The sequence below is a fragment of the Pristis pectinata genome, chromosome 9 (assembly GCF_009764475.1).
Source record: "Pristis pectinata isolate sPriPec2 chromosome 9, sPriPec2.1.pri, whole genome shotgun sequence".
Lineage (NCBI taxonomy): Eukaryota > Metazoa > Chordata > Chondrichthyes > Rhinopristiformes > Pristidae > Pristis > Pristis pectinata.
Window position 1 is genome coordinate 2,468,821 of NC_067413.1, and position 17,438 is coordinate 2,486,258.

The window sequence follows — 17,438 nt, forward strand, 5'->3', positions numbered from 1 at the left end:
TTCCAGCAATGTTTTGTATCAACATTGTGTATGCGTTGAAGGGAAGGTCGTGTAGTGAGGGAAATGAGGTAATGTTGGAACTGTGTACAGTTCTGGTCATGACATTACAGGAAAGATGTGCGGGGGGCAGAGGACATCACAACACAAGAAAACAAGAGCAGGAGGAGGCCACCCAGCCCCTCAGGCCTGCCCCGCCATTCAATAAGATCATGGCTGATCTGCCCGAGACCTTTCTACTCTTCTGTGCCAGTTCCCCATAACCCTCAATTCTCTGATCTTTCAAAAATGTTTCTACATCCTCCTTAAATACCCTCTGTGATCCAGTGTCCACACCTGCTGGAGAAGAGGATTCCAGAGGTTCACCACCCTCTGTCAGAAGAAGTTCCTGTGCGGCAGAGATTGAAATCTTGTAACCATGTCCCCTTGTTCAAGAGTCTTCTAACGGAAACATTGCATGCGGTTCTGGTCGCCCCATTGCAGGAAGGATGTGGAGGCTTTGGAGAGGGTGCAGAAGAGGTTCACCAGGATGCTGCCTGGATTAGAGGGCATGTGCAAAAAGAAGTTGGACAGACTTGGATTGTTTTCCCTGGAGCGTTGGAGACGGAGGGGAGGCCTGATAGAAGTTTATTAAAATTATGAGGCATAGAGTACCTCCGCACTCGCACCTAGACTCACCTGTCACCTGCCAGCCTGTGCTCCTCCCCCTCTCCCCACCTTCTTATTCTGGCTTCTGCCCTCTTCCTTTCCAGTCCTGATGAAGGGTCTCGGCCCGAAACATCGACTGTTTATTTCCTTCCATGGATGCTGCCTGACCCGCTGAGTTCCTCCAGCACTGTGTGTGTGTTGTTGTAAACAGTCAGAATCTTTCTCCCAGGGTAGAAATGTCAAACACCAGAGGACATGCATTTAAGGTGAGAGGGGGAAAGCTTAAAGTAGATATGTGGGGCAAGTTTCTTACACAGAGTGGTGGGCGCCTGGAATGTCCTTCCAGGGGTGGTGGTGGAGGAGGCAGATACGATAGAGGCTGTTAGACAGACACATGAATGTGCAGGGAGTGGAGGGATGTGGACCATGTGCAGACAGAAGGGATTTAGTTTAATTCAGCATCATGTTTGGCACACATTGTGGGCCGAAGGGCCTGTTCCTGTGCCGTACTGTTCTGTGTTCTATGTTCAGATCCTATCTCAACATCCACCCTGTCAAACCCACTTCAGATGGTCAATGTTCAATATGATCACCCCTCATTCTTCTAAATCACAAAGAATACAGACCTGATTTCTTCAGCCACTTGTGATCGGACGATCCTCTCCTCACAGAAGTTAGCCTGGTGACTCCCTGTTGGACTGCCTCTAGTACTGGTACTTTATTTACAGTTAAGGTACCAAACTGTGTGCAGTGCTTCAGCTGTGGCCACACCGGGATGCCCCACAGTTATAACAATACCCCCGATTTCTGAATTCCACCCGTCCGGCAGTGAAGGCGGGTCTGCCCACGTCGCCAAGAGAACATTTGTTCAACTTCGAGTTTGAGTTTATTGTCAGGGGCAGACATTACATTACAGCACAGTACGTTACAGACATGACAAACACAAGTTACATAAACTTAAATTAACATAAATTATACATAACTTACATGACAAAATACACAAAAATAAGTGTAATAACATTAGGGTGAGTTGTGGGAAATACAGTCTGGGGTAGTGTTAGGGTTTTTCAGGTCAGTTCAAGAACCTGCTGGCAGTGGGGAAGAAGCTGTTGCTGAACCTTGAGATGAGGTCTTCAGCCCCTGATGCAGCATCGAGAAGAGGGCACGGCCCGGATGGTGGGGGTCCCTGATGATGGTTGTCGCCTTCCTGAGACATTGCCTCTTGTAGGTATCCTCGGTAGTGGGGAGAGCTGTACCCATGGTGAAGGCAGGCACGGTAGTGTAGCGGTTAGCATAACGCTATTACAGCACCAGCAACCCGGGTTCAATTCCAGCCTCTGTCTGCAAGGAGTTTGTACGTTCTCCCCGTGTCTGCGTGGGTTTCCTCCGGGTGCTCCGGTTTCCTCCCACGTTCCAAAGACGTATGGGTTAGGAAGTTGTGGGCATGCTATGTTGGTGCCGGAAGCGTGGTGACACTTGCGGGCTGCCCCCAGAACACTCTACGTAAAAGATGTATTTCACTGTGTGTTTCGATGTACATGTGACTAACAAAGAAATCTTATCTTATAGAACATAGAACACTACAGCACAGTACAGGCCCTTCAGCCCACAATGTTGTGCCAACATTAAATCCTCCTCTAAGATCTATCTAACCCTTCCCTCCCACATAGCCCCCCATTTCTCTATCATTCATGTGTCTATCTAAGAGTCTCTTAAATGTCCCTAATGTATCTGCCCCCACAACCTCTGCCGGCAGTGTGTTCCACACACCCACCACTCTCTGTGTAAAAAACTTACCTCTAACATCCCCCTTATACCTTCCTCCAATCACCTTAAAATTATGTCCCCTCATGTTAGCCATTGTTGCCCTGGGAAAAAGTCTGACTGTCCACTCGATCTATGCCTCTTATCATCTTGTACACCTCTGTCAAGTCACCGCTCATCCTCCTCCTCTCCATAGAACCATAGAACAATACAGCACAATACAGGACCTTCGGCCCACCATGTTGTGCCGCCCTTCAAACCACACCTAAGACTATCTAACTCCTTCCTCCCATGTATCCCTTTATCTTAAATTCCTCCATATGCTTATCTAACAATCTCTTGAACTTGACCAACGAATCAGCCTCCACCACCACCCCAGGCAGCGCATTCCATGCACCAACCACTCTCTGGGTGAAAAACCTCCCTCTGACATCTCCCTTGAACTACCCACCCATTACCTTAAAGCCATGTCCTCTTGTTTTGAGCATTGGTGCCCTGGGAAAGAGGCGCTGGCTGTCCACTCTATTCCTCTTAATATCTTGTATACCTCTATCATGTCTCCCCTCATCCTCCTTCTCTCCAAAGAGAAAAGCCCTAGCTCACTCAACCTCTCCTCATAAGACATGTTCTCCAATGAAGGCAGCATCCTGGTAAATCTCCTCTGCACCCTCTCTAAAGCTCCCACATCCTTCCTATAATGAGGCGACCAGAACTGAACACAGTACTCCAAGTGTGGTCTAACCAGAGTTCTATAGAGCTGCAACATCACCTCGCGGCTCTTGAACTTAATACCCCCTGACTAATGAAGGCCAACACACCATACGCCACCTTAACAACCCTATCAACCTGCGCAGCAACCTTGAGGGATCTATGGACATGGACCCCAAGATCCCTGTGTTCCTCCACACTGCTAAGATTCTTGCCATTAACCTTATATTCTGCCTTCAAATCTCCTGTAGTGTATCACTTCGCACTTCTCTGGGTTGAACTCCATCTGCCACTTCTCAGCCCAGGTCTGATATATCATATAAAGAGCTGGCTGAGTTCCACCGCTCTCTGCAGCCTCTTGCGTTCCTGTGCGTTGGGGTTTCCAGACCAGGCTGTGTTGCAACCAGTCCGAATGCTTTAAGTTAGAAAGCTGTAAGGAAAAATTGAATGGGCTGTGGTTCTTTGGAAGAGGGGTGGCTGAGGAAGGAGACGTGTAAAGTCATGTGAGGCTTTGATAGAGTACATGGGAAGTAGGCACTTTCCCTTGGCAAAGGGATCAAACACCGAAGGTAGAGATGTAACGTAATTGGTAGAAGAAAGGAGAGATGAGGACTGAACATTTGACCCAGATGGTGGTGGGTTCTGGGACTCACGGCCTGAGGAAAATACTAGTGCAAGTTGTCACAGTTCAACACTACTTGGGTGTGTACTTGATGATCTGTGGGGGGAGGTGGGGTTAGGCTGGGGAACCCTTTGTCAACATGATGGGATGAATGGCCTCCCAGGCAATAAATTTTCCAAGATTCTACAAAAGGAATGGGATTGGCAAGGTGGACTTGACTCATACTTGGAATGGGTGGTGTGTTGTATAAGGAAAGGTTGGACAGACCAGGCTTAGAGACCCAACACCTCTGTCCTAATGCAACACATAGAGAGTGCTGGAGGAATTCATCTGGTCCTGATGAAGAGTCTCGACTCGAAACATCAACTGTCCATTTCCCTCCATAGATGCTGCCTGACCCGCTGAGTTCCTCCAGCACTTTGTGTGTTGCTTCAGATTGGTATTGGTATTGGTTTATTATTGTCACTTGTACCGAGACACAGTGGAAAACTTGTCTTATAAACCGTTCATATTACAGCACCTGCAGTCTCCCGTGTGTCCACCTCTGTCCTCATGCCTCTTTATGTTGTGTTGTTTGATGATGTTTTGTGAGCCAGCTCAGGTTTGGGGTTTTACTTTGCTGAAGCACTTCTTAAACATAAACTGTTGACATTGTTGTAAAAATCTAAAGTGATCACTTTCCCTGGTGTTGCAAAGTGTGTACACCACTTCACTCTCTGAACAGCTTCACATCTCCCAATGCCTCCAAACCATTTGCAAACCTGTGTTGCCTGTTGCCAACTACCTAGTATTTATCTTACACTTCTCATTATACCCTATTTATCCATAACTTCAAAATTTAATAACAGCCTTCAGCCACGGAACTGCTAATTAACGTCATTTAATGCTGATCTCTTAACATGTTTGTGAATGTTTTCTTCTGCTGTATGGCCTACATCAATGACTGCTAATTAAAGAGCAATTTAGATCACAATTTCTCTTGCAGAGTTCTGTAATTTTCTTTCTTTGACTAATTTATTATTCATTTCCTCTTTTAAAAAAAACACTCCATCAATTTGTTGGAGGCAGTTCAACACTTTGAAAACATCGTTATGACTTTGGGCTCTTTACATTACTTTCTTGTTCATAAGCCTGCTGATATTACCATTGTAGGAGCAGTGTTCTGATTTCTGCATGGACGGTTGTATCCCAGGAATGCCAGGCAATTAGCATCTCCAAAAAGAGAGTGTCCAACTACCGACCCTTGACATTCAATGGTATCACCACCACAATAAATGCTGGCCTTGGCATTCATATCCTGAAAACAAATTAAAAATAATCTATTTAGAAGTGTATATCTTGACTGTTAGAAATTCCATTGCATTAATGAATGCCCGTGTCTCTTTAACAGCTCTTCCACGTGGCTTATATTCTCATCAAGTTTGCAAACTCCCCCCGTCCTGACCTCTGGGTCCTGGAGCGATCGGTTGACTTTGGAAGATCCTACAGACCCTGGCAGTACTTTGCTCGTGAGTCTTTTATTTCTCAGCAGTTTCTTTTGTTTTCTTGTTATGCTTACGAATTGGAGAATTTTTCTCAACTTGCACAATCAATATTGCCCTTAACTCTTGCTTAAAATGTAGAAGATGAGCTGAGGGTGTGCAGCGATTGTTATAGAATCATACAGCACAGAAACAGGCCCTTCGGCCCAATTCGTCCATGCTGACCGTGATATGTGTCTACGCGAATCCCATTCGCTTGCATTAGGCCCGTGTCCCTCTACAACTTTCCTATCCAAGTACCTGTCCAATGCCTTTTAAATGTACCTGTACCTGCCTCCACCACCTCCTTTGGCAGCTCGTTCCAGATAACCAACACCTTCTGTGTGAAGAACTTGCCCCTCAGATCTCCTTTGAATTTCTCCCCTCTCACCTTAAACCTATGCTCTCTAGTTCTAGACTCCCTTGCCCTGGGAGAAAGACCCTGACTATCTGTCTTTGGAGAGGGTGCAGACAAGGTTCACCAGGATGCTGCCTGAATTAGAGGGTATGAGCTATAAGGAGAGGTTGGACAAAATTGGATTGTTTTCACTGGAGCGTCGGAGGCTGAGGGGAGACCTGATAGAGGTTTATAAAATTATGAGAGGCGTAGATAAGAATCCTTCACTGATCCTTTCAGAAATACATTCTAAGTTTCATTCATTACCAGCTCACCTCTGCATTTGTAGCTTGAACCATCCCTATCAACCTGTGCTCTCTCACAGACCGAGTTACTCCTTGAATGAGGTCCTCACTTTAATTGTCCAAAATTCTGCAACAAATGTCGCTTGCTTTAGCTTCATGGCCTTTCTGATGTTTTAACACGTCCTCTGTTCCTTCCGTCTCTCGAACAGTTCTCTTACTTGTTGTGAAGGCCAGACTCCAGGGGCATGTTCCTGGTAGATTTAACGTTCTTGTTCAATGCCAGGTAACCTGCTTCCGACACAACACCGCAGTCCCACAGCCTCAGTTTGTGCTTGACTTTCAGATTCTGCAGGTTTTAAACATTTTTCATTTTTCCCACATTCTTTGCCGTTACATTTCTGGTCCGACTGACAATCATGCCTTGCATCACCACCTAACACCACTCTAATACAGAGGGACTGAGTTATGGAGAGAGGTTGAGCAAGTTGGAACTTTTGTCATTGGAGTGTAGGAGAATGAGGGGTGACCTTATAGAGGTATATAAAATCATGAGGGACACAGATAGGGTCAATGTGCACAGTCTGTTTCCCAGGGTTGGGGAATCAAGAACTAGAGGGCACAGGTTTAAGGTGAGAGGGGAGAGGGACCTGAGGGGCAACTTCTTTACCCAGAGGGTGGTCCGTATATGGAACGAGCGGCCAGAGGAAGTGGTTGAGGCAGGTACATTAACAACATTTAAAAGGTACTTGGACAGGTACACGGATGGGAAAGGTTTAGAGGGATATGGGCCAAATGTGGCCAAGTGGGACTGGTTTAGAAGGGAGTCCTGGTCAGCATGGACGAGTTGGGCTGAAGGGCCTGTTTCTGTGCTGTGTGACTCTATAACTCGGATACTTGTTGAATTTGCTTTACAGCCTTTAGAACAGTGTTCCGTTAAAGCAATGATATTAAAGCATTCAGAGACACTTTAAAATAGGCTCATACATCTAAATAATTTCACCAATTGTTGAAGCTGCCTTTTACAGTTCGGTTGTCCAGAAACAGGGCTCATGGAATCAAAGTATGAGGTGTTCATTCAGGACAGAGGTGTGAAGATTCTTTGGAATTCCTTATGTACAAGGGCTGTGGAGGCTCAGTCACTGAGTATATTCAAGACAGAGATCGATAGATTTTTGGATCTTCAGGGAATCAAGGAACGTGAGGTTAGTGCAGGAAAACGGCTCTGATGTAAAAGATCATGGAAGATAGAACACAGAAACAGGCTTATGAGGAGAGACTCAGGGAGCTGGGGCTTTACTCTTTGGAGAGAAAGAGGATGAGAGGAGACATGATAGAGGTGTACAAAATATTAAGAGGAATAGATAGAGTGGACAGCCAGCGCCTCTTTCCCAGGGCACCAATGCTCAATACAAGAGGGCATGGCTTTAAAGTAATGGGTGGGAAGTTCAAGGGAGATATCAGAGGGAGGTTTTTTACCCAGGGAGTGGTTGGGGCATGGAATGTGCTGCCTGGGGCGGTGGTGGAGGCAGGTACATTGGTCAAATTCAAGAGATTGTTAGATAAGCATATGGAGGAATTTAAAATAGAGGGATATGTGGGAGGAAGGGGTTAGATAGTCTTAGGCGAGGTTTAAATTTCGGCACAACATTATGGGCCGAAGGGCCTGTATTGTGCTGTACTGTTCTATTCTATTCTAGGCCCTTCGGCCCACAATGTCTGTGCTATACATGATGCCGAATTAAACAACGTCCTTTCTGCCTGTACATTTCCCTCCATTCCCTGCATATTCATGTGTCTATATAACTACTTCTTCAATGCCTCTATCGTATCTGCCTCCACCACCACCCCTGGCAGCCCGTTCCAGGCACCCACCGCTCTGTGTAAAAAACCTGCCCCACACATCTCCTTTAAACTTTCCCCCCTCACCTTAAATGCATGCCTCTAGTATTTGACATTTCTACCCTAGGAAAAAAGATTCTGACTGTCTACCCCATCTATGCCTCTCATTATTTTATAAACCTCTATCAGTTCTTCCCTCAGCTCTGGAGAACACAACCTAAGTTTGCCCAACCTCTCCTGATAGCTCATGCCCTCTAAACAGCACTCAACACAGGAATGAGGGCTGGCTGTCCTGCTCCTGCCTTTACTTCTTACGTTCTCTTTCTCAGGATGAAAGATTCAGGCCCCTGGATACCAGCCCAGTAACCTCAGCAAAATGGTACACAGCCTGGTACTGTAAACATATTTGCAAGTTCTTTTTAATTACTTTTTTAAAACCTGCCTATTGTCAGTATAAGTTTTGTTAAACACAGATTCCATGCAGTAATTCTAATTTCCCTTTGGAAGATCATTGTGTATGCACAGAGGTTAGGTTACCGCAGTGGTATCCAATAACCTGGACTACTGATGCAGAGGCATGAGGTCAAATCCCATCAGGGCAGCTGGGGAATGTAAGTTATGTTAATTAAATATTTTCGAAACGATAAAAGCTTGACTCAGTGGTGGTGATCTCATTCTCCCGTTGTCTCTCGAGATCAAGGATGCTTCTGCTCCTTTGGCTTCTGATGGGGCCAGTGTGTGGGTCCACAGAGTGTGTTGTAAAACTCTAATCATCTTGATGGTTCTGCATCTGACTCACTGGGTGATGTTTCGGGTCGAAACCTTTCGTCTGGACGTTGACTGTCCATTTCCCTGTACAGATGCTGCCTGACCCACTGAGTTCCTCCAGCATCTTGATTCTTGCTCCCCTGAAACTCACCCAGCTCTGTTTAAATTGGTGAACTGGTAAATTGGTTTATTATTGTCGTACATACCAAGATAATGATGGCAGCATCGAGAAGAGGGCATGGCCCGGATGGTGGGAGTCCCTGATGATGGAGGTTGCCTTCCTGAGACATCGCCTCTTGTAGATGTCCTCGATGGTGGGGAGAGCTGTGCCCGTGATGGAACTGGCTGAGTCCCGCCGCTCTCTGCAGCCTCTTGCGTTCCTGTGCACCGGAGTTTCTACACCAGGCCCTGATGCAACCGGTCAGAATGCTTCCCACTCTACATCTGTAGAAGTTTTACAGAGTCTTTGATGACCTGCTGAATCTCCTTAAACTTTCAGGAAAGTAGAGATGCTAGCGCACCTTCTTCATGGTCGCATCAATGTGCTGGGCCCAGGATAGGTCCTTCAAGATGTACAGCTTGTTGGTTAGGCTGCACTTGGAGTGTTGTGTGCAGTTCTGGTCACTGTGCTATAGGAAGGATGTGATTAAGCGAGACAGGGTACAGAAAAGGTTCACGAGAGTGTTACTGGGACTGGAGGGCTTGAGTTACAAGGAGAGACTGGACAGGCTGACACTGTTCTCCCTGGAGCGAAGGAGGTGGAGGGCTGACCTTATAGAGGTTTATAAAATCATGAGGGGCAGAGATAAGGTGAATGGTCACAGTAAGTTTCCCAGGGTAGGGGAGTCTAAAACTAGAGGGCACAGGTTTAAGGTGAGAGGGGAAAGAGTTAAAGGGGACCTGAGGGGCAACTTTTTCACATGGATGGTGAACGAGCTGCCAGAGGGAGTGGCAGAGGTGGGTACAATTACAATGGTTAAAAGACATTTGGACAGGTACATGGACAGGAAGGGTTTAGAGGGATATGGGCCAAATGCAGGCAACTGGGACTAGCTCAGGTAGACATCTTGGTGTGGTTGAGTTGGGCTGAAGGGCCTGTTTCTGTGCTGTACAACTCTATGACAAATAGCCATGATGTGGAGGAGCCAAATGGCCAAGTCCTGTTTCCATTTTTTATAACTCAAATAAGAGTGGGACAAATATAACACTATGACTCTGCATCTTCCTCCTTCATGGTATGACCGAAGCTGGAACATATTTACAATTGACTTTGAAACTTTACAAAGGTGGAACCAAAGATTTTCCCCTTTGTTCCACACGTACCTTTAAGTAGGTACATCCCTTTAAATCTGAGCTCCAGGCCTTATGCTAACTTTGTAAGTGGAAGAGAACGTTTAGTGTTACTGAGTGGTGAGCAGTTGCGAGCTGTGTTTAAGTGGGACTGTGCTCCACTGAGCTGCCAATCTCAACACGACCTCCAAATCCTGCCGTTTTAGTATCTGACGAGCCATGCATGCTAACCTGCTCGCTATCTGACACTGCAGCGTTGCAAATTGAGCCCGCATAGTTAGATGCAAGGGGCTGCAAGTAGATTGTAAGGAATAGCCGATGGAGTTTATTCTGGACAAGTGTAAGGTTGTTGCATTTTACGGGGTGAAATGTAAGGAGGAAGTATACTGTAAATGGCAGGACCCTTGAGAGCATTGATGTACAGAGGGATCTCGGGGTGCAAGTCCACAGCTCCCTGAAAGTGGCTGTACAGGTACATAGGGTGGTGAAGAAGGCATACGGCATGTTTGCCTTCATTGGTCGAGGCACTGAGTATAAAAGTTGGGAAGTCACGTTGCAGCTGTAGAAAACTTTGGTCAGGCCACACTTGGAGTATTGTGTATAGCTCTGGTCACCACATTACAGGCTTTGGAGAGGGTGCGGACGAGCTTCACCAGGATGCTGCTCGGATTAGAGGGTATGTGCTATAGTGAGAGGTTGGACAAACTTGGATTGTTTTCTCTGGAGCGGTGGAGGCTGAGGGAAGCTTATTAAATTGTGAAAGGCATAGACAGGGTAGGTAGCCAGAGTATTTTTACCAGGGTATAAATGTCATATACTAGAGGGCATGGGTTTAAGGTGGGGGGGGGGTGAAGGACAAAGGAGATGTGCGGGGCAAGTTTTTTACACAGAGGGTGGTGGGTGCCTGGAACGGGCTGCCAGGGGAGGTGGTGGAGGCAGATACGATAGAGGGGTTTAAGAGGTATTTAGACAGACATATGAACAGGCAGAGAATGGAAGGACGTGGACCACGTGCAGGCAGAAGGGATTTAGTTTAATTCAGCATCCTGTTCAGCACAGACATGGTGGGCCGAAAGGCCTGTTCCGGTGCTGTACTGTTCTATGTTCTAAATCTCAAACAGTTTTAACAAGTTGCCATTGGGCTCCATGTACTCCCCAGATTCCAAACGTGACTGTGAAGATTTATTCGGAACAAGAGCTCATGGGCGGATTACAAGAGATGATGATGTCATCTGTACTACGGAGTATTCCCGGATTTTACCGCTGGAGAACGGGGAGGTAAGGATCTTGACTATGATCGGGAACATTTAGGGGCATGATGTACAGTGAAGTTTGACTTCCGTCTCAGGGGAACAATCCGGCACCTGGTCTCTGACTTCCTCAGGCACTGTCATCCAAAATGGATTTAACCCGAAGTAAATCATGTTTGCAATTGTGACTGAGTCAAATCACGAAAAACCTGAAATTCTCCAGGCATTTCCACTCATCCTCGTAACTGTGATGGGGTTTCTATGCTGCTTGTGGGTCCCTGAGCCTGCTGCCCTGGGCCACAGGGAACTTCTGGGACATAGAACATAGAGCAGAGCACAGGGACAGGCCCTTTGGCCCATCATGTCTGTGCCGAACACGATGCCAATTAAACAAAATCCCTTCTGCCTGCACATGATCCGTATCCCTCCATTCCCTGCATATTCATGAGTCTGTCTAACAGCCTCTTAAACCCCTCCATCGTATCTGCTTCCACCCCCACCCCTGGCAGCCCGTTCCAGGCACCCACCACTCTCTGTGTAAAAACAAACATTCCACACATCTCTTTTAAACTTTCCCCCTCTCACCTTAAATGAATGTCCCCTAGTGCTTGATATTTACATTGAACATAGAACAGTACAGCACAGGAACAGGCCCTTAATGCCGAGCTAAACTAATCCCTTCTGCCTGCACAACGTCCATCTCCCTCCGTTCTCTGCACATTCATGTGTCTATCTAGCAGCCTCTTAAACACCTCTATCATATCTGCCTCCACCACCACCCCTGGCAGCGCATTCCAGGCACCCACCACTCTCTGTGTAAAAACACTTGCCCCGCACATCTCCGTTAAACTTTCCTCCCCTTCTCACCTCAAACGCATGTCCACTAGTATTGGTCATTTCTACCCTAGGAGGAGGATTCTGACTATCCACCCTCTCATAATTTTATAAACCTCTCTCAGGTCTCCCCTCAGCCTCCAAAGCTCCAGATTAAACAGGTTTGTCCAACCTCTTCTTATAGATAATACTTTCAAATCCAGGCAGCATCCTGGTGAACCTCTTCTGCACCCTCTCCAAAGCCTCCACATCTTTCCTGTAACGGGGCGACCAGAACTGCACGCAGTGCTCCAAGTGTGGCCCAACCAAAGTTTTATACAGCAGCGACATGAATGGGACAATGTAGTCCTCTGCATGTAAGTGCCCACCTGCCCAAACCCCTTGTCCCATTCATCTCCTGACAGCACTGTTCCCCTGGATCTGCGACCCCCATCTACTGCCTCTCCCCTCAGAGGCACAGCCCATTGACTGCCCTCCACCACCCCCCAACAAACCCCCACACCATCTCCTGCTTCCCCCACCCCCCCCAACCTCAGGAGCAACCTTGATCCATCCCCGCCCACGTGTCCATGGGAGTCTGGGGTCCACCCTACAGATGACTCAAGGTGAGGTCCAAGGAACCCTCACTCCCACCAAACGTGGCCAGAATCTGAACTCCAGGCGCGGCCACGGGAGGGGAGGGAGGAGCAGGTCACCTCCACAGCCGTAAGTGTGCAGTGTCCGGCTGATGGTGACCAAGGTAGGCAGATGACACAAAGGTTGGAGGTGTTGTGGATAGTTTGGAGGGCTGTCAGAGGTTACAGCGGGACATAGATAGGATGCAAAACTGGGCCTGAGAAGTGGCAGATGCAGTTCAACCCAGATAAGTGTGAAGTGGTTCATTTTGGTAGGTCAAATATGTTGGTGGAATATAGTATTAATGGTAGGACTCTTGGCAGTGTGGAGGATCAGAGGGATCTTGGGGTCCGAGTCCATAGAACGCTCAAAGCAGCTGCACAGGTTGACTCTGTGGTTAAGAAGGCATATGGTGTATTGTCCTTCATCAATCGTGGAATTGAATTTAGGAGCCGAGAAGTAATGTTGCAGCTATATAGGACCCTGGTCAGACCCCACTTGGAGTACTGTGCTCAGTTCTGGTCGCCTCACTACAGGAAGGTTGTGGAAGCCATAGAAAGGGTGCAGAGGAGATTTACAAGGATGCCGCCTGGATTAGGAAGCATGCCTTATGAGAACAGGTTGAGGGAACTCGGCCTTTTCTCCTTGGAGCGACGGAGGATGAGGGGGGACCTGACAGAGGGGTATAAGATGATGAGAGGTATTGATCAGGTAGATAGTCAGAGGCTTTTCCCCAGGGCTGAAATGGTTGCCACAAGAGGACATAGGTTTAAGGTGCTGGGGAGTAAGTACAGAGGAGATGTCAGGGGTAAGTTTTTTACTCAGAGTGGTGAGTGTGTAGAATGGGCTGCCGGCAACGGTGGTGGAGGTGGATATGATAGGGTCTTTTAAGAGACCTTTGTATAGGTACATGGAGCTGAGAAAAATAGAGGACTATGGGTAAGCCTAGTAATTTCTAAGGTAGGGGACATGTTCGGCACAATTTTGTGGGCTGAAGGGCCTGAATTGTGCTGTAGGTTTTCTATGTTTCCATGTTTCTATTCTGATGCCATTGGACCACTGTCGAAACAATCACTGCCTTCCCACCTGTCTTACCATATTCCAACGTGCAAACCTGTGGGCTCGGGTATCTGCAGCCAGAGTTACTGAAAAGGAAAAGCACAAAATGACCTGCTGTTGAAACTGCTGTTATAATTGAACATTAAATTGTCAAAATTTTCAGGTTGATGAACTGGGAAACGTTGGAGATCAAACGTGTCCTACGGGGGCCGTGTGTGGTGAAAATGGGGAACATGGGACATAGGGACCTCCTGAAACAATGACAGAAAAATAGGTGGAAGGTTGTCAAAGGATTCAGCAGGGTAGAGATTGGTTGGAAATGTGGGCAGAGAAGTGGCAGTTGAAGTTTAATCTGGAGAAGTCTGAGGTGTTGCACTTGGGAGGTCAAAAGTAAGAGGAGAGTGTACAGTAAGTGGCAGGACCCTTATCAGCATTGATGAGGGACCTGTGGGTACGAGTCCATTTGTCCCTGGAAGTGGCAACACAAGTCGATAGGGTGGTAAAGAAGGTGTACGGCATGCTTGACTTTGTCGGTCAGGGGGTTGAGTATAAAAGTGAGGAAGTCATGTTGCAGATGTGAAGAACTTTGGTTAGGCCACACTTGGAGTGTTGTGTGCAGTTCTGGTCGTCCCATTACAGGAAGGATGTGGAGGCTTTGGAGAGGGTGCAGAAGAGGTTCACCAGGATGCTGCCTGGATTAGAGGGCATGAGCTATAAGGAGAGGTTGGACAAACTTGGGTGGTGGTCTCTGAAGTGGCAGAGGCTGAGGGGAGAAGAGAATGTGGGGAGAATAGAATAGGATTAATGGAGGATCAGTGTAACTGGGGGTTGATTGTCAGCATGGAATCGGTGGACCGAAGGGCTGGTTTCTGTGCTGTATCTCTTGATGACATTAGTGAACCAAGTGGGTTTTTACAACAATGAGTTCTTATTACTGAGAGTGAATGAAATCTCCAATTGTCATCTGTGGGAAAAGTAAGCTCAGTATCACTGTACACAAACCCCAGCCCAGGTCAGGATCGAACCCAGGTCTCTGGAGCTGTGAGGCAGCAGAATTAACTGCTGGGTCACTTGCTGTGTGATTCTATTGTGTGATTTTAAAAAAATTAAAATTGATTTTTTGTTCAATCTGCGATGACTGCCTCGACTCTGAACATGACAATGCTTTCCGTAGATTGTTGTATCCTTGGTGAATGGTCGGCCTGGCTCCACCGTCTTCAACGACTCTCCTGTTTTAAGAGAATTCACTAAAGCTACAAACATCAGGCTTCGATTTCTCCGGACTAATACCTTATTGGGTCATCTAATATCCAAGACTCAAAAGGATCCCACAGTCACTCGAAGGGTAAGTGTTGTCTTGATTCGATATGGAAGCCTAAGGAAGTGTCTTCAATTAGAGTCATAGAGCAGTGCAGCACGGAAACAGGCCCTTCGGCCCAACTAGGGCATACTGACCAAGGTGCCCACCAAACTAGTCCCATTTGCCAGTGTTTGGCCCATATCCCTCTAAACCCCTCCTATCCATGTACTCGTTCAAATGTCTTTTGGAGGTTGTTATTGTACCTGCCTCAACCACTTCCTCTGGCAGCTCATCCCATACACTCACCACCCTCTGCGTGAAGAAGTTGTCCCTCAGGTCCCTTTTAAGTCTTTCCCCTCTCACCCTAAACCTATGTCCCTTCATTTTTAGTTCCTCTTTCCTGGGAAAGAGACTGTGTGCATTCACACTATCTATGCCCCTAATGGTTTTATAAACCTCCATAAGGTCACCCCTCAGTCTCCTACGCTCCAAGGAGTAAAGTCCCAGCCTGTCCAACCTCTCCCTGTAACTCAGGTCCTGACAGTATCCATGCTTATTTTCTCCGCACTCTCTCCAGTTTAATGACATCTTTCCTACAACTGGGTGGTCAAAACTGTACACAATACCCCAGGTGTGGTCTCACCGACGTCTTGTTCAACTGTGGCATAACCTCCCAACTTAATGTCCTGACCGATGAAGGCCATAAATTATTTATAGCTCTGAAAATGCCGACTTCAACTGGGGACATGGCTCCTAACACTTCCATCTGTTGGAGAGAGTGGTATTGGAGCTGTTATAGGTTGGGCAGCCAGTTGTATTCACAGGAAGGCTCTGACAGCCGGTGAGGCCCTGCCCCAGGCTCAAAAATCAAAAAAACTTCAGATGCTGCAAATCTGAAATAAATTCTGACGTTACAATGCTATGGAAGGAGAAACTGTTAAAGTTTCAGATCTGAGACCCCTTGCCAGAGTTGTGATGACCTGAAACGATAACTCTGTTTCTCTCTCCACAGATGCTGCCTGACCTGCTGGGTTTTTCCAGCATTTTCTGTTTTTTGAATCATAGAGTCACAGAGCAATACAGCACAGATACAGGCCCTTTGGCCCAACCAGTCCATGCTGACCACGGTGCCCATCTAGCTAGTCCCAATTTACTGCGTTCGGCCCATATCCCTCCAAACCCCGCCCCTCCATGTACCTATCCAAGTGCTTCTTAAATGATACCATTGTACCTGCCTCACCCACTTCCTCTGGCAGCTCGTTCCATATACTCACCACCCTCTGCGTGAAAAAGTTGCCCCTCAGGTCCCTCTTAAATCTTTCTCCTCTCACCCTAAATCTATTCCCCTTAGTTCTGGACTCCCCTACCCTGGGCAAAAGACTGTTACCGTCCACCATTTATTTCAGATTTCCAGCATCTGCAGATTTTTGATTTTTATTTTGGGTGGAAGGAGAAACTGTGTTTACTTTTCAGGTGGAAGATGCACTTTGAAGGGTCTCAGACCGGAAACATTCACTCTGTTTCCCCTCCACAGCTGCTGCCTGACCTGCTGAGAGTCCCCCGCATTCTCTGTTTTATTCCTGCCCCCACACTCACCGGCTCTCAGCCACATTACTGAATGTCTGTGGCTACCTTTAACCTTCAGAAACAGATAGTCACACTTGGAAGCTGTTAAAAATTAAAAATATTGTTGAAATAAGGTCAGGTACTGAAATTTAAGATATCTGAGCTACAGGACCTGTGCTGTGTGTCTCTATGACTCTGTTAATCCAGCACTAGACCAGCAGATTTTCCCGACTGTTGGCTGTTATTTCTAACACCTCAATTTTTTGTTATATGTTATGCAGTAGTTTTATTTTATTCATTCAAGGGATGTGGGCTTCGCAGGCTGAGCCAGCATTTAATTGCCCATCCCTAGCTGCCACTAAGAAGGTGGTCGTGAGCTGCCTTCTTGAACTGCTGCAGTCCTTGAGGTGTGGGTACACCCACAGTGCTGTTAGGGAGGGAGTTCCGGGACTTTGACCCAGCGACGGTGAAGGAACGGCGATATATTTCCCAAGTCAGGATGGTGTGTGGCTTGGAGGGCAACTTCAAAGTTGTGGTATTCCAGAAAGATAAATGTATGATGAATATTCCAGTGAGCTTAAGAGGAGTGGGAAATATACAAGCAGTCCAGACCGAGGCTCTGGCTGCATGTCCCAACCACACATTAGACACATCTGGTTCACACTCACGATCCGTAAATGAGCTGGCTACCAGATCATCAGGATTTCTGAACAACCAGGTTCTGGATGATGAGAATCACAATCAGATTTAGGTTCATTATCACTGTCGTGAAATGTGTTGTTCTGCGGCAGCCGTACAGTGCAAAGACATAAAATTACAATAAATTACAAAATAAATAAATAGTGCAAAAATAAGGAATAACGAGTTCATGTTCATGGGTTCAGGGACCATTCAGAAGTCTGATGTTTGAATCACTGAGTGTGGGTCTTCAGGCTCCTGTACCTCCTCCCTGATGGTAGTAACGTGAAGAGGGCAGGTCCCGGCGGGAGGGTGAGGGTCCTCACTGATAGATGCCG

General features: G+C 47.0%; 1 protein-coding gene across 1 annotated transcript in view; it reads left to right on the top strand.

The window, feature by feature from the left end:
• Positions 1-17,438, top strand: part of LOC127574426 (laminin subunit alpha-3-like) — a 304,580-nt gene that overhangs the window by 54,359 nt on the left and 232,783 nt on the right. Inside the window, 3 exon segments of the mRNA XM_052023432.1 lie at positions 5,130-5,247; positions 10,958-11,076; positions 14,731-14,901. Of these exon segments, the coding sequence (XP_051879392.1) occupies positions 5,130-5,247; positions 10,958-11,076; positions 14,731-14,901 (408 nt within the window).